This window comes from Harmonia axyridis, chromosome 1 (genome assembly GCF_914767665.1).
Source record: "Harmonia axyridis chromosome 1, icHarAxyr1.1, whole genome shotgun sequence".
Classification (NCBI taxonomy): Eukaryota; Metazoa; Arthropoda; class Insecta; order Coleoptera; family Coccinellidae; genus Harmonia; species Harmonia axyridis.
In genome coordinates this window covers 37362456-37386377 of record NC_059501.1, presented here as the reverse complement: position 1 = coordinate 37386377, position 23922 = coordinate 37362456, and the positions used below count along the sequence as shown (strand labels likewise).

At 32.7% G+C, this 23922-nt stretch overlaps 1 protein-coding gene across 1 annotated transcript in view; it reads right to left on the bottom strand.

Moving 5' to 3' along the window:
* The window catches only part of LOC123676793, a 118988-nt gene that overhangs the window by 6432 nt on the left and 88634 nt on the right, over positions 1-23922 (bottom strand). The window contains exons 5-9 of the mRNA XM_045613015.1: positions 3798-3931; positions 3578-3743; positions 3171-3523; positions 2877-3116; positions 277-2074 (exon numbers count right to left, since the gene is read on the bottom strand). Of these exons, the coding sequence (XP_045468971.1) occupies positions 277-2074; positions 2877-3116; positions 3171-3523; positions 3578-3743; positions 3798-3931 (2691 nt within the window). The remainder of the gene's footprint in view (positions 1-276; positions 2075-2876; positions 3117-3170; positions 3524-3577; positions 3744-3797; positions 3932-23922) is intronic.

Sequence of the window (23922 nt, the reverse complement as noted above, 5' to 3'; positions counted from 1 at the left end):
AAAATGCTATTGGTAAAATGATTCTCGGTTTTTTCTGAAACAAGTTCGCAAAGACTTCATTTCATATTTATAAATGTTTTTACGATAGGATTATTTTTTTGCGTGTATATTTCAATTCAAAACGAGCCTAGTTTGAAATCGATACAGTCAGTGTGGACCGAGTTTGGACCCATGAAACAATCGAGTATTCTGTGATATATGTGTTAGCTACTCAATTATTACTTGAGTGATATTTTTTTAGTTCCAAATCTTTACCACGATAAGCAAATTACTTACCAGATAGTAGTAATTTGCGAGGAGGCTTCGGATAATCATAAACGGGGGTGTTATCATGAGGGGGAGGTGGTATAACATCAGGTTGTACAGTTTGTCTCTGTCTTCTGCTATGTCTCTCTTCTAGAGTCAACAACTTTTCTTCCTCAGTTCTTATCCTGAACAAATTCTCAGCGGCCTTTCCTCTAGTCCTTGCCTCATAGATCTCTCTCAAACTTCCAAAATTTCGATTGAAAGTATTCAACGTTTGATTAATGGTATTGTCCTTCCTGAAACTCCCTGTTGTTCTCAGTAGAATCTGTTGCGGTCGTTCTAAAGAATCAACGTATGTTTCTGTAGATCTGTCGTATTTTTTCGAAGGTTTTCTATCCAAAGTATCCGGTTCAAAACTATCAGAGTCATTCACAGGAATATAATTATCAAGGCAATCCTCAACTTCAATCATCAGTTTTCCTGGTTGATTTTCCAAACCATAACATACTTTCAGTTCACGTTTATCCATAGTTGAACTGTTGGAATCGCTTGGTGATGAAGGAGAACTATTATAGTTATAACCGTTATTTACATAAACTTCACTCACTAGACTGTAACCTTTGTTCCTCTGTAATATTTCTGGGAGCTTATACAAATTATTACCTTTCCTCAGAACTATTAGTTCATATTCATTTTCAGTATCTGAAGCACTGTTACTATTACCCGATGGCAATTTCGAAGCCGATCTATTTCCTGTTGTAGTACTTATTACAGCATTCCTCATAGTCATTTCCTCATCCAAAGGTAATGCTGAACTCAAACTTGGACTTGGTTGAGAAGACGACAAGTCTGTATAATCCGTTGGCGTGACACCCCTTTTAAATGGTCTTTCCAAGCTATCAGCCTCGTAATCCGTGTGAACATTACTTAACCTTTTATTGATACCATTGGAAACTGCAAATTCTTCTATAACAGCATTCATATTTTTCTTAGTGATTGTTGGAATCTTTGTATCACGTGGAATGTTAAGTTTTTCCCCTAAAATAGGCTTACCGTTTTCATTGGCAACGGTATCATAAATATTTTCTATGCATTCTGTAGCAGATTTACATCCACTAGGTGGTAGAGGCGGTGGCATTTTAGGTTTTTTTATTTTACTACTTTGGCGTCTTCTCGTTCTCGTCTTAGTATAGGTTTCAGAACCTGAACAATCACTTTCTGAAGCTTTATCTGGTGATAAATGGGGAGACATAGGTGTTTTAGAGCTGCCAAAGTCTGGTGAGAGGGATCTGGTTGGAGATTGTTTATCCTTCAAACTAACTCTTCTCATTTCTTTCTTGCTAACAGAACGTGTTATTGGTCTAGCAGATTGTAGGGATGGGTTATTTCTCGAAGGAGAGCGTATTCGTTTAGGACTCATTATTGAAACTGTCTGGTTTTGTTGAGGGGAGACTTCCGAATTTTTGATCGTTGGTATATCTTCCAACCATTTCCTTATATTCCTCTGCTTCGTATCTTGCGTTAGAACTAAACAATTGCTGCAAGACGTTACTATCGGATGCTCTGAAAGTTTAGGTCGTGAATTATTGGATTGACATCCTGGACATCCAGTGCAAGATTTTCTTCTGCTATTTTCTCTTTTTAAACTTATTATACTTCCCGCCCTACTAGGGGGATTGAAATCATATGAATGAACACTCATGCCATAATCTTCTTCTGGGATTCCTAACAAAGAAGGTACAAATCTTTTCGCTTCCATTTTCTGTTTAGCAATCGAGATAACCTCTCTTATCTTCTGCAGAAATTCTATGGCTGCCGGTGGAGGAGCCTGAAATGTGAAAACATGAAATTATTTGAGAACAAGACGCGAACACCTTAAAAGTGAAACTCCTTGACAACTAGAAATAGTTAATTTGGTCCATTTATCTCAATGCTTTAGTTGAAGATTTAATGATCTCAGGATGAAGCAACGATTATATATCGATTAATTCAATTGAATAAAATTACTGTTGCCATATCTTTGTATCAGTGAAAACTTTTCTGAATAACATATTTTCAATGTAAACATTTCATTATTGCTTCAGGGCTATCTAAATTTTGGTTCATTGATTTCGATAATAAGTGGTTGAATGCTTTTTTTCATTGCACAATTTGATTTTTATTGATTAATCTCGGAATATGAAATATTTTTCGAGTTTCAGGAAACCATTGTGTGCAATTTGAAGTGTTTTTCGCTTTTGGTTAAACGCAATGGTGCACCCAAAATGCTTGGAAAAGGGTAAATATGTAAAAGGCCATTTATCAACAAATCCTTTATGCTATATTTTTTATTAGTGCTCTCTAAAATCATGAACATTAATGTTTTGAGTGTTTTAATAATCATTTATTTGACGTAACAATATACTTCTCTCGAAACATTAATCAAGAAATTATTACTTAGAGCTTAGAACTCTCGTTTCTTGAGTTAGTGATGTAACTTTAAAATATATCATGTTCCAACTAGCTCTATCCGTATTCATCAATGTTGAAAAGGTTTCAATTCACATTTGATTGAAGGCTTAATAAGCAAATTTAATCAACTCTCATGTAGCTCAAGGAGTTTCACCCTAAAAGTAGGAAAATCTACTCACCACGAGGAGATGAGGTTCAAAATATGCGGGATTGAAATAAAGTTTTTTTCTCATTGATCCGTTTGGTGTCCTAGAGTCATCAGACTTATCTTCCCTCCCTTCCAATGTTTCAACAATCGAAACATTCTCCTCGGGTAATCGTTCAATGGAGGAAGTTTCTTGAATAGTAAATTCGTTATGATTTGACCTCAATTTCGGGAATGTTTGCTGAGGATGGATGATTACTGATGCTAGCTGTGACTGAATATCAAAAATTATTAATTCTGGAATGCAACATTTGTCAACATTACTCACATGAATTATTCTTTCTTCAGGACACATAATATCAGAGTGCCCTTCGTCGTCACTTCTGGTACCTTCACTGCCTGGTGGTTGAAAATGAGCAGACAATCCTAACAGTGGGTTATTCTTTATTATTCCTTCTTCCGCCATAGAATGAGGATCGTGATTAAGATTATCTTTTGATTTGCTTGTGGATTTCATTCGGTTCCTCTTTCTAATGTGCAAATAGAGGAATACGGAGGCAACATAGATCAATCCTAAAAGTATTGAGCAGACTCCAATAGCGACGTACTCTGAGATGGTTAAACTACCTCCATTATCTACTGATGTCTGGGCATTAGACATAAATGATACTTCACTTATATCTAGGAAAAATTACGTTATAAATACTATTTCAATTTTTACACTAAAATACTTACTGTAAGGGTTCAAGTTATTCTCAGGCGTACCAACTACTCTAAACGCTACAGATGGTGATGAAATTTTTGCATTTGGAGTTTGGCTTTCAGTTGCTTCTCTACATTTAAAATAAACTAATATCATGCGGCCAGAAAGCCTCAGTCTTAAGTCTGCTTCTCCATCCCACTGAAAATTGATGAATTACTATCTGAAACGACTTTAATGATTGATTGCTTTTACCTGTAGAAAACTTCGCCCCTCATCTCTGTATAAACGGAATGGTACATCACTGTTGATGGGATTTCTGAGATCCATCCAACCTCTTGTGGTCAAAAATTTGGCTTTTGACACCACACATACTGGCGTATCTAAGCCTGAAAAAAGTAATAAAGTAATAAGTCGACAAAAAATATATCATCGTTAATATATTCTGATGAGATTTTGACAAAAATTCATTTACAAGGCTTTCTTTGTGGTTTGTTTAGCAAAATTGATATGGTATATGGATTTTCATTTGATGTTTGAGCTATACACATTTCAAAACTCAAATTGTCAAAATTTCTGAGGGTTTTTTCTCAAAATTGGTTACATAACTTGAAAAATTTGGAAATTTAATTCAGAAAAATCAATTCCAGGAACACTTTCCATATAACAATATACGATAATGAAATGTGAAGATATTGTTTATAATATTAGATATTAACTGATACAATTCTCAGAATTTGGGATATAATTTGGATTTGAAATTTTAAAGAACAACCCAAAACTTGGGTATCAATATTGTTGCTATGAGATAGAGAAAGTATTGAAGAATCGAAAAAGCACAGACTTGACATCAGAAGTTTTCGATCGCTTCTTCATTCATGAGTCAATTGGAGACCAAAGAATTAAATGAAAGATGGGATGATATGTTGATAGGATTCTGCTGAAATTCGGCATGAATATTCGAGTTATTATTTCACATGTACAAACTGAATTTCAATGTTGAATGTTACGGAAATATTGGGTAACTTTTTTCATATTCTGCTCGATCATGCTATGGTGATGTGATCAACATGATATTTTGCCTCAAGCTTGAAACTATCAAATTCCTTGTGAGAGAAAGTGTTATGAGAAAAAAATCTCGAAAACAAAACGTTTACGTTCTCATGTTTATAGGACTTTTTTTTTCGAAATAATCTGACATTTTCATTTGTATCTTCAATTAAGGAACTCTTTGTATATCTGCAAAGATGTATAACAGCAATTTCTGGAAGACAGTATTTTGAACGGCCGTATTTACATAACCTCTAATGGATTTCCATTAACGAAATTAACTCTTCAAATTTTGAGGGTCAAGTTCGTTCGAATTTGAAAGGTACCACCCTTAATATGGACCGACCAAGTTCAACAAAGTACGACCCGCCCATTCTGTCAGGCTCTTCGAGATGCAGAGGATAGAGCGAGGTGGAAACAACTAACCGAGCGTATAGGAGGGAATCACGATCATCAGCAATGATGGAACGACTAGAGAGAGACCCTTAATATCCCGGCACCCATGAAAAATCAGAAAAATGCAAAAAGAGGCAAACTTTGGTTCTTAGGGGGACATCTTATAAGGTTGTTCACAATCAACCCTGTGATCGTGATAATAGCAACCCCTAAAATCTTAAATGAAAAGGGTTGAGTGACATCACCTAATTTTAAAGCTCGTTTTGAAGATAATTCGAGTACCTTTTCAAAAATGCCATACACTTGACCTTTTTCATTAGTACTTCGAAAAAATCGAACAAAAAAAAGAGAAACGATAGAAAGAGTTGCAATGAAATACGAAAACAATGACAAATTTTCCACTGAAAAAATTTTCAAAATGTTGTCTATACTGTACTTCTGCGAGGAAGGTCACCGAATAGATGGTAGACTAAATACCTGATCATGGGCTGTAGCATACAGTCAGTATGGCCCAAAATAGAATGGAATAGTAGAATACCATCAAGCAGCTTGGTGGGCATCATAGTCACTACCACTTACTTGGACCGAAGAGTGATAATGCGTATTTTTACTTTCAACTCTTCTACATGTCACCAGAACAAAAAATCAAAGGTGTCAAGTCTGGCGAGCGTCAAGTCATTCAATCGACTCTCTCCTAGCAATCCATTTCTTTTAGAGATGTTCCATTGGAACTCTTTCTATTGTAACTATTTTCCTTTATTTTTTCGGAGGTTCTTACAAAACTGGTTATAGTATACAGCATTTTTTAAAAGGTTAAAAGGAATAACCTTCGAAAAAAGATGTCAATCTACCCCCCTTCCCAATTAAGATTTAGGGTTTCCTCACATCACGCTCGAAGGGTTGATACAAATTGATTGGAACCAAGCGTATAAAATGTACCCCTAGGAACCAAAGTTTACCTCTTTTTTCATTTTTCTGATTTTGTATGGGGGCTGAGATATTGATGGCACACTGTATAAATATCCATTCCTTTCTTTCAGTAGTGAAATAGCAACCAAACGAGCTAGGTATCCTTCTATTACTTTTGATGAAAACCGCAACCGAATACGAGTTACACTATTGCAAAATTCCAATCGGCTACACACTATCCGGATGAACATATTCCCTACTAAATCAACTTTTATTTGTCGTCCGTAACGAAAGATGCTTATAAAATTTTTATTGGAATGGAGCAGAGCTCTTCCATTATTGACATTGTTGAAGTTATTGCTCTTAGTATTCATTCAAGTTCTACACATTGATTGCCCAAGAAAGGACTTGAAACACGTCGAATGTGTACAGAGATATTTTGTTTGTACGTGCCAACAACATTCCGCAATTTGTATGTGTGGAAGATAGGCACTTGAAAGACCGATATGAGATCCAGTTTTGAATTATCATTGAGATGCTTTCATTTTATGACCAATTTATGTATTGCTTGTGAATGGATGACAGCTGATCTATAACTAGAAAGATGATCTGATATTATCCGTTTACTGTTCTTGAATCAATTTGAAAATATTGGAGATCAGAAGAATCACAAATAGATAGGGTACCAATATAGAAAAAATTTCTTAGGTGTTGCATCTCAAAGATAACCAAAAACTCAAACTTTATTGCCATCAGGTTGTAGATCAATAGTTGATACAAGGAAATATCATTATTTCTTTGAATCATGGTTGAACATATCCTACAAAAACTTCCGACGGTTGCTGGTATTGCTTGATCATAAAAAAATATGAATTCAAAATTTCAGATTGGGTAACAGATTTCTCAAACATCAATCTATGTTATTATCATTCACTTGTTTGATTGATCGGAATCATGATCTTCGTCTGATTCGAAAGAATCACTAAATCGTATGAAATGGATTCAGAAATAGCCAATGAAAATACTTATTCAACCCTCAAGAGAGAGAAAACGTATTCAAGAAGTACAATGGGAAGTTAGAGGTTGACTGGGTTCTCTGTTGAATATTTCTTATAATTTTGAATCAAATATTGAGAATCTATCGGATATCCTAGGATTACCTGAAAGAAAACTGGATATTCAAAATTATTCATTTTCAACATCTTTAGTATTTACTTAGACCTTCAGTTCAATCTCCAAATCTTAGAATGAATTTTTCATATTCAATTTTTTTATACAATTGACAACCTGCAACCAACCCACCTCCCACTTTTTCAATGTCACCTAATTTTCAGGGTACTTAAAAATGTCCATAGTTGCAATGGATGTTGTGTGATTCATCAGAATAATATATCAGAAAATTTGAATGATCGAAAGTATCGAGACAGACAGGAAATTCAAATCCTTTCTTGTTCATGGCATACATCGATAAAATTATTGAGACATGCACGACTAAACTGAATAAATTTCATGTAGGATATTTAAAACTGGAGAAAGTAGATATACATGGAGTAGCATGTGTAGATGATATTAAGGGACTAGCTGATATTGAAAGAGATCTACCAAGAAACCTAGACTTAGGGAAAATGGAGTGGTAAATCAAGGAATGGAATGAATCTGAAGACCAGAAACCTCTAGAAATGCCCAAATACTGAAAACAACAGAAATGAGAGTGCTGTGCAATATAGCGGGGAAATCATTATTGGATCACGTAAGGAACGACAACATCAGAAAAACATACGGAGTCGATATCATCAATGATTTGGTGCCAAAGAGGAAGAAGGGGTGAAATGAACATATCAACCGCATGGATAAGAATATGCTGAAAGAATAACGAGAGACATATCTCCGATTGGACGCAGGAGCATCGAAAGACCCCGCAAACTTTGAAGTGATAACCTCCATATTGAATGATTAAGGCGAAGATATAAAGAAAATTTTCTTGAGCATAAGCAAGTAGAAGAAGACCCTGTATATTAGAAAATAATTTCTGAGATGCAGAAATGGAAGTACAAGGAGCCTGATTTCCAACGGAATTGCTAAGATGTCTGGTTCGCACTATTGTAGGATCCTGTATATTATGATTATGAAATTATAATATTATCTATTTCTTCTAAACATTCCCTCAATAATTTTTGTCAAATTTATACCTAATGCTAGAAATCCATTCACTTTTTTAGCTGCATAAACAGTGAGTAGAGATGGCAAAGAAGTCATAGATCATAATCTAACACTCTCGATTAGATATAACCTATTGTTACACTATAATATTTTGTACAAACGAATTTGAAGAATTGAGTCCGCATAATTAAGTAATTTTTGATGTTTTAAAAGAATATTCTACTTTTCTCTCTTGTCAAAATGTTCGATTTCTTTGCCAGATACCAAGAATTTTTTTTTTTTAAACTGTACTACATCTCCTACTACCTTCTGCCATTGATTTAATCTTATAAGTTAAGCATGCATTTTGTCATGAATTGCTTCACGATGTCGAACTTTTGTCATTTTTTTTTATTTCTGCATGTAATATGTCAAAAAAATTGATTGTCATTTATTTTTTAATGGCATTTTTTACGTCATTTTTCTACAAGCTTGCGCTCTCAACTCTTTTTCCAAACGCATTTTAAGTCAGAAGTCAGAGTCACTTTCCCACACAGTGCTATTTCTTTTCCGCACGGATATGCATGCGGAATAGAAAACCACATCCTTCAGCGGAGGAAGAATAAATGTTATTGGACCACCACTATCAGACATTTCCTCAAATTGAAAAATGTTTCTAGTATATCTACTTATCTATAATATTCAAATATGCCATTTTCTTGGGATGTTTTAGTTCGCATGAAATTTCGAAAATTCAAATTTTGAGAGTATTCATTATTCAAATTCAAATGTATTCATCACAATATAAAATTGACAATATTCTTCAATACATGAGTATCCAATCATAAATGTATATGACCTAAGCAAAGCTTGTTTTTCATACATTCCGATCAACAAATATGAATACATAAATATTTGCTACATTGAAAAACAATTTAATCCAAAACAACTGCCCTATAACAGGTATATAACATATCAGTATTGAAAAGTCTTCCAACTTTTTGAATGATCTATAGAATACTATGTTGGACAACTTACAAGTGTTTTGAATGAGTACGAAACATAGCACCCCACAGTGTAATACCATATCTTAGTACTGATCCGACCACAGCATCATACACACGATAAAGCTATCTATCAGACATGTTCCTCAAATTGTAAAATACATAATAAAATTGCTTCAATCGTTTAGTCAAAAATACTACCTGCATGTCCCATCGTAAAAACCGATCAACAATGAGTCCCAATTGAGTTTTCCCTAGAGATGTTAGGACAACTACAATCGCAGATGTCAACGCATTTAGAGGTTACCTGGTTGACCATTGACAGTCAATGAGCATGAAATGAATTTTGTTTTTGCCGAATTCAAACTCAATAAACTCTTTGTCAGCCATGCATTTATCAATCTCATGCCATTTTCAGTTGCTCCATAAGTTTCATCCCAAGTTTCTCCCTCAAACGTTACTACCGAATCATCTGCATATGAGATGACATTTTTATTAGGGAGATTCCTAATTTCATTTATGGAAATGAGGAACAATCCATGTTCAAGAACAGTTCCTTGAGGGATTCCCGTGTTTGGGACCTGTGGATATTTGTATGTACATGTACATATACATTAATAACACAAAAACCTACGCAACAATTGCAAATCAATAATGGTCCTATAATTGGCCAGTCTATGTCAAGAGTACACAGATTGTTGAAAGTGGCTTTTGCAGAAGATATATATTATATTTGGATTCAGTACTTGAGGAAATATTCAAATTCTATAAACAAATAATAAGAATTAAAGAGGAAAGTATTATCTTAACAAATTAACAATGTTCAGAAGAATATCATAGAGCAAGAAAAAAGTTAATTTCTTTTTACAGTCATCAACTTTAATGTCAAATTTGTGTGAAGGAATAATCAGATTACCAGATCATTATTTTCAATATGGAAGTATTCTTTTGTAGAAGCATGATTTCGACTCAGTTATAAAAATTGACTGACTGGATTTAATTGGGAAGCACTAGTCATGTGCTACTTGTAATGTTCAAGATGTGAGCTCGAATATCTGGTTAAATATCTCATGAAAAATCAATCCAATTTATGATTAAGTGAATTAAAAAGTCAATTATGTTTAAAAAAATTTTTTTGTCAGCCCATATGGCAGATTGTTACGCTCAAAATATGGATACAATTTTATAATGAACGAAAGGGAATACTTCCAACCATAAGAGATGTTCCTAATTGATATCATATTGTGAAAAAAACAACTTTTTCCCCTGAAGATAATATTAATTGGAAGCTTAAATGATGTCGAAAAAGAATGTTGTTTCAATATGGCTACCGCAAAAATTAAGCAAGATCCAAAACATAGTTTCATTCGCTAATTATGAAATCTTTCGATGAGAAAATGTCGTTCTGGCCATATCAAGAAAATTTTTTTTTCAAAGTCATCAACTTGTATTGAATGAGAAGATACTCATCGATATTCTACATCGTTTTCGGTATAAAGTTGTACAGAAAACCACGATAAAAAGAAATATATTGAATCCTATTAGTCGTTAAAAATTAATTCTTAAGGTTTTGGGAGATTTGACCTCGGATTTGACTATTATTGACAAAAATGGTGTCTTTTCTGATAATAAAGCTGATTGTTCTCATGGTTTCTGAACTAAATTTGATGTTGTCAAGATACCAAATACATTAAGGAAATAAATTTTTCCTGCTGTCAGATCTTTTACTATTGGGTTCGATGGATTTCACAACAATGAATAGTGTTTCAAAAATCAAAAAGATAAAAATAAAGAGAAAAATTAAAAATTTGTATTAATAATACCTCTGATCTTGATACGAGTTGTTTATTAGGTCCGCAGCAACGGCCAAAATGCTAGTTGCTCGTCTGCCACTAGTCCAAGAGGCTGTGCAGCAGCAATCATACCGAAAATAACAGCACATCAGAAGAGATTCGAGATCAATGAAGGGTTTCTCGGCTGGTGTTGGAAAAATAGCAAAACATGGCCAATTTAATGTTTTGTATTATTTCTATCCGACTGTCCCAGTCCTCTGTGAGACTTCTCAAAGGCTATTATGAGCTTGGAAAAGTTAAGAGGACCAATTTCCTGTGTATAGTTTGTTACTGTGTCTCCACTAATTCAGGCATAGCACTGCTAATTTTCAGCCAACAGCTTGGACAGAAAATTCCTTTCCAAACTCGGAGTTCTAACTTTGGTATGGAGTCATCCCATCACCCCAAGGCCTGTCTACTCAAATGTTCTCATGCACAAAGATTAGGTCACTGGTTTTCTGCTCTTTGCAGTCTTTGAAAAGAAGAGGTGGACTACTTAATAGCGCCCTATAGCGAAGACTCATTTGAGACCCAGTTCACCAACGCATGATATTAATTAACTAATGGTGAGAGGAATTTGGAATAGGTTCTTAGCTGCATTTTGCTTGTGTTAATTGCAGCTTCAAAACTGATAACGCATTGCATAACTATTCATTCATATTGTGGTGGATTCATCTGGCGTTTGCAACAGTCCCAATACACCCCACCGAAAAATCAGATAATTTTATGTTCACTTGTAGATACGTAATTTAATTATAGTAGACACTTAATTGTCTTTTTAACAACTCAAGTTTCCATTTTTTCCTGATTACTAGTAAACTATAAGTCATACCGACTTGTGCTCATATTGAAGCTTAATAATTTCCTCTTAAATTCTCTTGCTTATTGCTTTCCTCGTAAGATTAATGATATTCCATCCAAAAGATGAGTAGAACTGAAAGTATAGTATAACCAAAGTTACTTGGAGGAAGCCAGAATATTTAGATTAAACAAGGTTGTCCAAGTTTACAGACATTCTGTTGGGACCAGTGAATTATACTATGACTAGTTCGAGTGACTTTGAATATATTATAGCAGGCAGCAGCCTAATGGAATAAATCTCACGGGTTAATTTTTCTAAACCGTTACTCTGTATGAAATTTTTATTGTATACAACTATTTGACAACAGGTCATAGCAAAGCCAATAGATACTATTTGACATTAGAATAGAATATGATTTTATTTCCCGAATACTTGATTGTTACCAAATAGCGAAATACAAAGAAGAGAAAACAAGTCAAAGTTATAACAACCACAACATCAACACTATGAGATTTCATAACAATAGAAACTTCAGTACAATAATGTATCACAGTAACTTCTAAATTCAGCTATTGTATAGGGATCACATTTAGTAATAATCGAAAAAATTGATTTTTGAAAATTCTGAAATCATATATATTTCTTATCATTCTCAGTAAGCAGTTCAATAGTTTTATTCTCATATACAAGGTGCTTTCTTCAGTAATTGAGTATTTTTTTAACTACAGGGTGAATTATGAACTAAACGATTTAAATTTTGAATAATTTTTGACTCACCCCGTATCTAACAATAATTTTCATTGAAAACCGGTCTAAAATTATAACTTTATGGCTAAGCACCATTTGTCGCGCAAAAGTGTTGCATTCATGTTATTACTTTAAAGAAATGCTATTTTCCAACTTCGACAATGTATGCAGTCTAATTTTTTGGGATCTATTGGACTTACACGGATGCAATTGAGCTCAATCTATGGAAAATCTTATCTTGATTGGAAACTGTATGTTTTCGTGCAAAACCAAATTTTCACACAATTTATGAGACAAAAACTGAAACAAGTCCGAAAATTTCGAGGTTGTTTGGCTGTCAAAAATATTCCAGGAATATTTCTATAATGCAAACTTCGAAAATTCTATTTTTGAAACTTAACATCCACGTTTACAGATCTTATTAATGTCAATTCTGCCAATAATGATTTCTTTCCAAATATGTTCATCGATAATTAAAAAAATTGGTTTTTATGCAATAGATAAATGAGTTTGATATAAATGTGAGATTTTATCAAAATTTTGTATTAACTTTATATTCAACCGGTATATTCGATACCATATGTTGGAGACCACATGAATTTTCGAATACTAAATGAAGAATTCTCTTGATACATCTTGTAATGGATTCGAAATTTACATAATCCTGGAAAACAGATGTTGTCCCAGCTAATTCTTGCGGTTTCCTAATGAAAATGACAGATTCCTTCGAAACCAATTATTTTAATCGGTTAAACTACTGTGCATTTAAGAAAAGTAAAATTCATAGATAGGTATTATTTCATCTCTTGAGTCGAAAACTGGTATATAACGGTGGGCCGATGAACTAACAATGAACAGTTTGACCTGTATCCTATAGGAACTATACATTCTACACAAAGAAAAGAAAAATTTCAAAAGAAGTTGTCACAGTATTCATTATTCGGATGAAAAATGCTGCATTTTATTTGTAAAGAGGCTTTTCATTACTTTTGATGAGGCTTGTTCAATTTTCATTTTGTTCTAGCAAAATGAAAATTAACCAAAAAAAAAGTTTCAAAGTTTGTAACTCAAAAAATGATTTTCCTCATAACTTGTGGTATTGGTCATTATTTAGGTAGATATAAATATTTGGGCACATATATTTATTTAAAATTCAAATGGACCATCCTAAGTCCCCATTATTATCAATTCATTACAAATTTTATTCTTAGGGCATGATTTCTACTGACAAGGTTTATGGATCCATGCAATCATAAATCTGACGAATCAAATTTGAAGATTTCATGCCTCAACAGATCTTTAAAATTCTATACCTTATTTTTCCGATCTGATCTTTTCAATGTTACTATTGAGAGAAATGTAAACGTTAATAATATTTCTAAATAGTTAGTTGTGCAAACAGTGTGTGCAATCACTATTTTTCGTAAAATCACTGCAATCACTATTTTTCGTAAAATCACTGCAATCACTATTTTTCGTAAAAAGCATGGGGGATGGAAGTCTAATACAATTTCTAAGGGTTATGTGGAGAATTCCATTAAACAAAAGAATGTCACATATATATATATATAGAAAATTACATGAAAAATACGAAAATTTATGCCAAACAAAAAACTGTTTATATTTGTCAGCTGGGTCCATACCCTAATTGTTCAAATTCTGTTAATATTTTCAAATAATTTTTTCAATTCATATGATGAAATTTTATAAATTTATAAATTTTGATAATACATCATGATAGTAGATACATCAAATTCAAATAATTCAGTCTTACAATTACGATCACCTTTCAAACTGATTTTGTTTTCGAGAAAAATCAAAAAGAATGCGATATTTTTCTACCAGTATCCTTGAGGTACAAATAAAAATTCTGGTGTTACGAATAGTTAACGCATTCAAAAAAAGTTTTTTTTTTCGAAAAAGTAGGACCTAACTTCACGTCAAGTATAGTCACGTTTCAAACTTCAATAAGTTTTAAAAATTGTCATATAAAGTTACACTTTATATGTCAAAATCTAAAAAGAAACATTGTACTTGTATTGTTACTTGCTGCAATTTATTCCTAGTACATAAATATAGGTTTTGGTTATAGTTTTTAAACATCAATAATTCGTCGTAAACAAGATAAGCAAATCAACAATAGATAAATAATCACTTTATTTCCAAATACAGTTTATACAGATTGGAAATGGTGTCCAAAAATACAAATGAAAATGTAATACAAAAATTTGCAAGTAACAAGGAAAAAAATAAATGGCGAAAAAATCGAAGAATTAAAGCCTTCAAACCAAATAATCCCTCAATTGATACGATTCAAATATCATCAGAATAAATATTTCCTGAATTTAGTACTATGCACTAGGTATATTCTTACTATATTCTTCATATCAATAGGAATAATTGATTGTCCGATTAGAAAACTTATTTTTATTGAATCGACCGAATCAAAGTTCATTTGATTATACTTGAGGAGATCAGCAAAATGCTCTGCATGAATCAGAATATTCGAAATTCAGTGTAACGGAGTAACGGCTATATTATAGATATCAGCCTCAGATAATGGTTCATAAACATACACCACAAGAACCTTATTAGTATTGATGAAGTTATCTCATTTCATTCTTCACGCTTTTGGATAATACTGAACGAATCAATCGTATCGCCGAGATTACAAGTTAGGTACGATTTTGTTTCTGATTAAGCACACCTAGTGGCGAGTACCACCTATTTCACAATACCTCACACATAACGCCTTGTCATACCTCGCTACAGTTACAAGTTATGTTCATTAAAGGTGAGTACCCAATACCGGTTTGTATTCCAGGAAAAACATTAGGTCTTGAAAATTGAACAAATTCAATTGCTTGGATATTATTCAAAAATTGAATAATCTGAAATTTATACTTAAAAACCAAAATTCTGTCATCTGTCGTACATCTAACACCGCTTTTCTCGGAAACTATAAGACCTGCTCACTGCGAACTTTTCAGTCTCGGTGATTAAATTATTTTCATTTAATCGCCTGCAACTTGCCTGCCACAAGACCATATATATCTTGGCAAATAGATCGTGTTGTTTTGATTCTCAAGTAAAAATATTTCAACATATTTGCTGTTTTTGTTCTATTCTTTATCCAGTTCGTTGATTGAAAGTTTTCTTGAATAATTTGAGGAAAATTTAGGGAAGGTATTATGAAGGGAGAAATCTGAAAAAACTGTGAAATTTCTTTCATAAGGAAATGTATAACAGTGCCAAACAGAGGAGATTCAAAAATTTATTATGAATTCATTATTTGTGGTAACGAAAACAGAAGAAAATCATAATGTTCACGTACAGTGTGATCCAATATTCACGAAAATAGGAAAAGTCTGAAAATTCCCATTCCGGATCTGATTTACTCGATTTCAGAAATATTGAAGGAAGGCGATAGTAAAGGGTGACAAAACTTCAAAATTTGAAAATATTCGAGCGATTAGTTAAAGAATTATTGAACTGTGAATTTCCCTCATAAGATGAACATCACTATGACTCGATGCATCTCAATTCTATTGTGATGTTCGAAATGAATAAAAATGTTTAACCACCAAGATTATGTCAACAATTCTGCATTGCAAATAATATGTGTTGAAAATGTTACGTCATTTTTCGGAAGAAACAAGATTTGTGGAAAGAAAAGTCTTGAATTTTGCAGCACGAACATATAAGATGTTTCTCAAGTTGCTTTGATAATGAGTTTGACGTAAGTGTCTAATTTTGGAAGAACTACATTATAGGTGAAGCCTTAGAAAAATAAACATAAATAGAGAGAGTATAAGCAATTTTTATATGTCCCCAACATGCTTAGATTACGTTGTCGGATTGTGTTATATTTCCAAATCCACAATTTTACCATATCGTTATGAAGGTATACTATATTGAATGAAATATATTAATTTGAATGATCCCCGATTGAATATGCAAATTTGAATATTTGGAATCCGATGTTTTTCCTAATTGTCGAATTTGTAATAAGCAGAATATTTATTATTTTCTTTATCTACCTGCTGAACCCAAGGTTTGGCAGCTTTTGCTCTCACATAGTGTCATCGATTGTTTCACGTCGTTTGGCGCGCTTGAAGTTTGTTTTCTGAATTTCTGATATATTTAGGTATTTATTTCACTATATTTTGAGTTGATATGAAACGTTGATTTACTATGGGACATAAGAAGTGCGTTCTTCATGGAGAAAATCGCGAATTGAGTGAAATATCCTATCACTGATATGTTTTCATTTCCGCGCGCTTCATGTCGAATTTGATAGTTTATGTTGGGGACAAAATTAATTTGCTTACTGATGAAAATTACATATGCTCCCTCTATCTATGTTTATTACTCTGAGGGTGAAGCAATAACTTCGGATACATATTATGATATGAATGAATTTGAGAACCAACTTTCTAGCTATGTATCTGAAATGACTCCATCATATAACTGAATGATTCCATATTCTGTATTATTCTTAGACCAAACGAGTTTCATTCTCAGTTATAAAGTAGCAGAGCTCTGATAAATAAACGTCTGTACAGTAGAGTACTTCACAATTTATGGTAACATTGCGGGCATTTTAAAGCAAATCCAACGCGTGGCATTCCCACTAATATGGAACTATTGGGAATACTTATCTGAAATGGTTCTTCTTCAACTATCTAGAGACATTAACAACCTGTGCTGGGACCCTCTACATTCCAAGACATAGGCAGTTTAGCTATACCTCACGTATTGCTTTCCGCATCTAACAGTCCGTTTCAATCTGCAGGTCTGTCACAACCACATACTGGGTGTTCCGTAAATATGATTCGAATAGAACTCACATCGAGTTTGAGTGTTGAATCCGAAATAGCCCTAAAATATCGTCTGCAATATCTATTTTTAATATTTTTTTAGATATGCGACATTAAGCATTTTCATTTTCAACTTATTTCTCTATCAATTTTGCCAGTTTTAAAAAACACATGGATTGAAATAGATATTTTTCGACAAAAGCTCAGGAGAAAGCTAGGATATGCAATTCTAAGAACAGAAAAATAATATACTGTATGGTATTCAGAAGGCCCGGTTAACCTAGTAAAATATGGTTGATTCTGTTATAATTGCAAGTATATGCATATTATTTGGCTAATTAGATTTTGATTAGAAAATTTCTATTTTGACCGAAAAAGATATATTTATTTAACTATTTTTGGCTAGTATCAGAACTGACATCAATTAACATTTATCTCAAAACTGGCGCTGATAAAAAATTCTGGTGGCGTTTTTGAAAACATCACATTAAAACCATTTAAAATCAGTTTTTGTATTTCCGACACATCTATTTCCTTCATTTTATTGGTCTGTGTGATTAACCGTTAAGAAGGCAAGTTATAACTTTGCCCATGTGTATTAAAAGAGAGAAAACTGCTAGTTCAATATGGGACAAATACTATACTTAGGAGAGAGAAGCATTCGAATGACAACAAAACATTTGAAAACATTGTTCCAGAAAATTCACGTTTCGAAATGAAAATCCAACTCACATATTTTGATTGATTTTTCCTCCCATTTAACTAAGAAGATTGAAAAAATATATTAGATCGAATAATATTTCTTGATAATGAAGAGATTCTATTTTACATTCAAAATGTGATATATGGATTAATTTCAAATATGCAATTCGGTAAGGAATGAAATTGGTCTTTGGAATAAATGAAAAATCATAGAGCAGATTATGTAAATCCTTGCAAATATATTTGATGAAAAATTAAATGTGAAAAGTGATAGATATAATGCCAATAAATGAAAATTAAAAGACTTTTTCGACTAAAACTATAGATAATCCGCTCATCAATAAAAAAACCATAATCAAACTACTAGAAAATGTCATCCTAGAGGATATTTCCGTCTTTTTGTCGATAATTTGTTTTCTTTGAAAACAAGCCAACTTTGTTATCATAAATTCTCACTAATTGGGTCGATGTAGCCATTATACGGCTATATTGTTCAGTTGAGTGTCTTGTACGTTTTTCCGCAGAATTCTTTCACTGAATTCGAAACGAGATTTCACGCACAAAAAAATTCGAAAGAACAACATTTTTTCTGAAATCCGTTTCTCACAAAAACATGTTTTATCGTCCCATATGCTCATCGGCCGACAGTTCCAGGTTAAAGAAACACTTAAAGAAGTTAGGTATGCAGGAATTCGACAATACTTTCCTTTTAATTATGATCAGTTGCTTACAACCACCACAATTTGTTCGATAAATGATTGAATGAAATATAAAATATTCATTGGGATGATAATAGGAAAATTTTGTTGAAATAAATATTTGGTTCTTCTGCATCTTGATCGGTATCGCCAATTACTTCCGAATCTATTGAGATGACCCAAAATTTATTTCCTAGATTTCAAAGTTTCCACTCGTAAAATGCATATCAGACCGAAACCATTCCGAAAAACTTTGGTTTCATGTCTGTCTGAAGGTCTGTGTGTCGACACATCCTTGTAACAACTTTCACTTCTACAATTTTCATCCAATTTCAAATAAATTTGGTACGGGTATTCACATTCAGTTTGGGCTTTAGATGGCCACATTCAATATTTATCTTTCATTGATGCCTTCTTCTGGTGTTGTAAAATTAAATAATCACGTAATCTATGAAAACTAGTTGGTTGATCTGGTTGATCAACGAATAATTGCAAGCAGTTGAATAAACATATAAGCATGGAAAAACTATGACAGGAGCTAAACTACTGTATAATTAATAGGATTAAAAATGTTATTCCGTGAATCATTCAACAATTATAGATAATTTTTATAGTTTAATATGATTTCACGGATTCATTTCATATATTTTTCTATATGTTGTATGTATTCTTTTTCAACTCCAGTAGAATGTCGAAACTATACAGAACCACAAATACAAGGCAAGTAATTTAGTTTTTCAAAAATCAGTACAACCAATAACATTTCTTTCTACCTATCAGTTGATACAAAGTGTCATTATCACCATGTTACCACAGTATTCGAATTTCATTTTATTCTCTTGTTCGTATTTAAATTCGGTGAAATATATGCAATGTCGAGGACAAAACACGAATTTCAATGAGCCTATAATCTACATTTTTCGCCAGGTTTCCGAGTTTCGATACGAATTTCAGGATGAGAACAACAGTAATTTCAGTTGATAATGTTGGTATCACTCTTTTTTGTATACCTAAAACGTCGGTTCATGATATTTATAATTGGTCGCTTGACAGCCGGGAATACCTTTTGAATAACTCCTACACAAGGTGTTGGAATTTAAAGTAGATGCTGAATTCCTTTATTCCTCTTTTTTGCTGCAGTAACAGGAAAAATCTCTTTTGAACCAAATTAAATATGGTTCATCTGAAGGAATATGTAGTCAATCTGAATATTACAATTTAAATTCAATTTAAATAAGCTTTTCCGACCATTATGTGGAAATCAAAATCATTAGAATCAACCTCTCTGGAGCTTATATCTTTGGAAAAATATTGATTGTGATATATCGAATGCAAGGATATACTATAAAAAAAAATAAATAAAAAACTATGGGTTTGTTGCATTGTTTTTGACACGCTGCATAAATATAACATAAAAATTCTCATTTGAATATCGACCTAGTGACGTTTTGTAATTTTTCAAAAGATATCATATGCTGCTTATACAGGGTGATTCACCGGTATGGCCTATTAGACGTTTATGGAAAACTAATCATAATTTTGAGCTTAAAATGTGCATATGGCGTTTGAGACAATGATCTTTCTACCTAAAATATTGTCAGATGTCTACAACTTCCGGTTATATCAGATACAGACTACTACTTCCTTATTTCAAATGGTACACCCAGTATATTATTGCATCATTAGATAGCTTTTTTGACGAAAATTTCGGCAATATGCCATACCTTGGGTAAAAACTCAACGGTTCATGAGTTGATGGGATTCTTATGAAAAAAATGTTGGCGATGAGGACTCACGTTTTCTGGAATTTTTCGGCAGAAAAATCTTTTTTCGAAAAAATCTTTTTCTTTTTCGATTCTGCAAATACGTAGTATTATGAGCCTGTTTGCGGTTTGGACCAAAATATACAGGGTGGTTATCAGAAGTTCATGAACTTGGACAACTCAAATTTATCAAAATTCAATATTTTCAAATTAGAACCTATATTTTTTATTATTTCAGTCGATTCTACGTACAAAAATAGTGGGGGTTACTTAAGCAAACCCTATACCTAAAAAAACCTACAGTCCATTCAGGAATTATTGACATCGAAGTAGGCCATGAACGTCTAGTCGGGGCTTTATTTCTGGTTACAAAAATATCACTAAAAATTGCTATGGTTCATCATAGAAATAACCAGTTCAAATTATTTTCATCATTTTTGTATCCGAAAGATCCTGAATTTTCGAAATTACGATTATGACGAAGGGACGCATACAGTCATGATTTCATAAATTGAAATTCAGATTATATAACGTAAAAATATAGTGAAATGCTATCTCATTTCAAGGAAATCCAATGAAGAGATATCTATTCATTTAAGAATCGCCCATGAAAGATCCCATTGAAGATCATTAAAATATGCATATTCCTTTTCACCAAAGGCTCTTCAAAAATTGTTGCATTACTGATGTACACTGGATACCAACCTGCTTTCAAAATTCTTATCAAATAACTCTTATGGATCATTTTAACTGTGGTGTCTAAACTGGTGAAGAAAACAGAAAAAACTGGTTGATAAATTTAAATATCTAGTGTAGCTTAGTGAATGGAAGAGCCATATCATAATAAGACAGAAATAAAATTCAAAGAATCCATTCAGTTTATGAAAAATTTTGACATCACAGTTGTATCTACTGTAACTTTTAAAATTGGAACCAATTTATCCGATGTGTAAATTACTTTCTAAAGTCACTATTTATTGAAACTGTTCATGACATGAATGATTGATTAAACTTGTATGAAAAATATAGGTACTATTTGTACTCGAGTTTTCTGTTTTTTATTGAAATGCTTTTATACTAGTTTCCATTAAATTACATAAATTATTTTGCCCATAACAGCTTTAACTCACTCACTAAAAGCATTTATGCATGAAATTATTTTTAATTTGTGAATTTTAAAATTTTATTGCATTCTATCATTATCGTTAAGTGGGTAAGAGGTGAAGAAATTCTTGAAGTTACTCTTCTGAATATATTTTTCGATTAAATAATCAGTAAAAATTCTATAAAGCAATTGGAATTTATTAGATTTTTGGATTACTTATTGAAGAACAAAAACCAGGTATAACAATACTTAATTTCAATATGGAATATAAATAAACTATAGATGCAATTCCAAGACTTTGTTTAGCAATCTAATTATAAAATAATTCTCTCTTCATAGATTTCTATAATCTTCATGATCACTACTGTCAAAACAAAACATCCAGGTAAAAATCCAAATATCCAGCATTCAAAATAGTGCTCCTTCTACTTTTACCCTTGAATATACTTGAAAAACATTCTGTTTTCTTTCTAGAGTCCACAGTTGAATAATGCTGGCATTTTCAAATAACCAAGTTTCCTCCAGATCAATGAATTTCACATTTTGTTGCAAATATTCTCTGTATTCACCATAAAATCGTACTCAACTTATTATATTTTTCTGTTTATCAATAAGAATTTTCCTTTTATTAACTGTTTTGAACTTGTAACCTATTAAGTTTATGTAATGTTATCCTTGATTGATTAAAATCCAGATGCTTTTCGGTCAAATTTCATCCAGTCTGATATATTGGTTGCTTTTGGCTCGGCTTTTGGTAACAATCAAATCATTCAATGATTCTTTGAAGGTGAAATCCTATTGCACATGTTTTCTTCCACTAATAATCCAGGTTGTAATGACTTGCCTTCTTCTTTTTTCAAACAGTACTGTGAGAAATACTCAAATAAACTAATCAATGTGTGTTTGAAATCGATACAACTCTTAAGTTTCAAAATTTCTTCGATCAAAACCAATAACACAAACAAACTGAAATCTAACCTCCTGTCAATGACATTTCCAATGCCAACCCGAAATCTGCAATTCAAAATGTTACTGAATGAGCCAGTACCAACTTAATTTCGATTTTCCAAAGCCACCCGGGATGTCAATAATTCCTGAATGGACTGTATCTAATGATGCAGTAATGTACAGGGTGTGCCATTTGAAATAAGGAAGTAGTAGTCTGTTTCCGGTATAACCGGAATTTGTAGAGATCTGAAAATATTTTAGGGAGGAAGATCATTGTCTCAAACCCTGATATGCAAATTTTCAGCACAAAATTATGATTAGTTTTCGATAAACGTCTAAAAGGCCATTCCGGTGAAGCACCCTGTATAAAAATTCAACAAAATCGATAATACTGAGTGAATCATCACTTGGTGCTGACCAATAATTCAATTGATCTGAACCAATCACTCCACCTGTCGAGATTTAGTGTTATCGGTGTACATCTGTTGTGACAGATAGGCGTTAAAGAAACGTTATATATAGATACTGACAGCGGTGTAAATAATTTAATTGCCGACTTACCGAGAAACTGCTGTTTTTATTTATCACATGTTATTACCTAATTGGATCAACATAATCGTCATCAATCGCAAAACCGTCATTTCCGCAGCACTTAATGAACTTAAAAAGGCACAGACTTGAGGCATTTCGCTGGACTTAATTTCCCTTTTGGTATTATGAAGCAGTAGTGTATACGTGCGATGTCATCAATCGCTTTAAAACACTCACTGAAAAAAAAATCGGGTCAAGAAATATGAGCCTGAATTCGAAGATGGATAAGAAAATGTTTTCATTTAGAAATATTCCGATGTTGTACTGGCAAAAAATGTTCGATTCTTTTGAGAATAATTTTCCTTATATTTTCTTCCTACTTCCATATTCAATAGTGTTAGATAATTTCCGGTTTTTGAGGTTTTTAAGGTTATCAACCTATAAAATCACAATCATGGTAAACAATCATCCAGGTGTGAAGTCCTTCAGCTTGAAAGGATTTTTTCTTTATCACAAAAAATCGCATTTCTGAAAATAACTACATACTCCGTCCATAAATGAAATATTGCAAAATAATAAAAATGGATTTTTTTTTCATTTTTTCCAAATATTAATTATTCACTCGGACTTGAAAATTTGGGGTACCTTATTTCTGTTTATAATAATGATATAATAATTCAAGCAAACAAGCCATCCGAAAAGCAATATTGAGAGGATACCACAGCCGAGAAATAAAGGACGCAAGGGTCTGATGGACATCATGGAACTTGCTCGAGGGTAGATAGAAAGCCTACGAACATACTTCAAAGACAAATCAGCCACGTTAAGGGTCTACAAAATACTGGGTGAATCAAATGAATCAACACTTTCACAAGGAGCGATTTTTATGGAACCACCAGATAATCCAAGAAAAACTGGAAAGATGGAGAGAGAA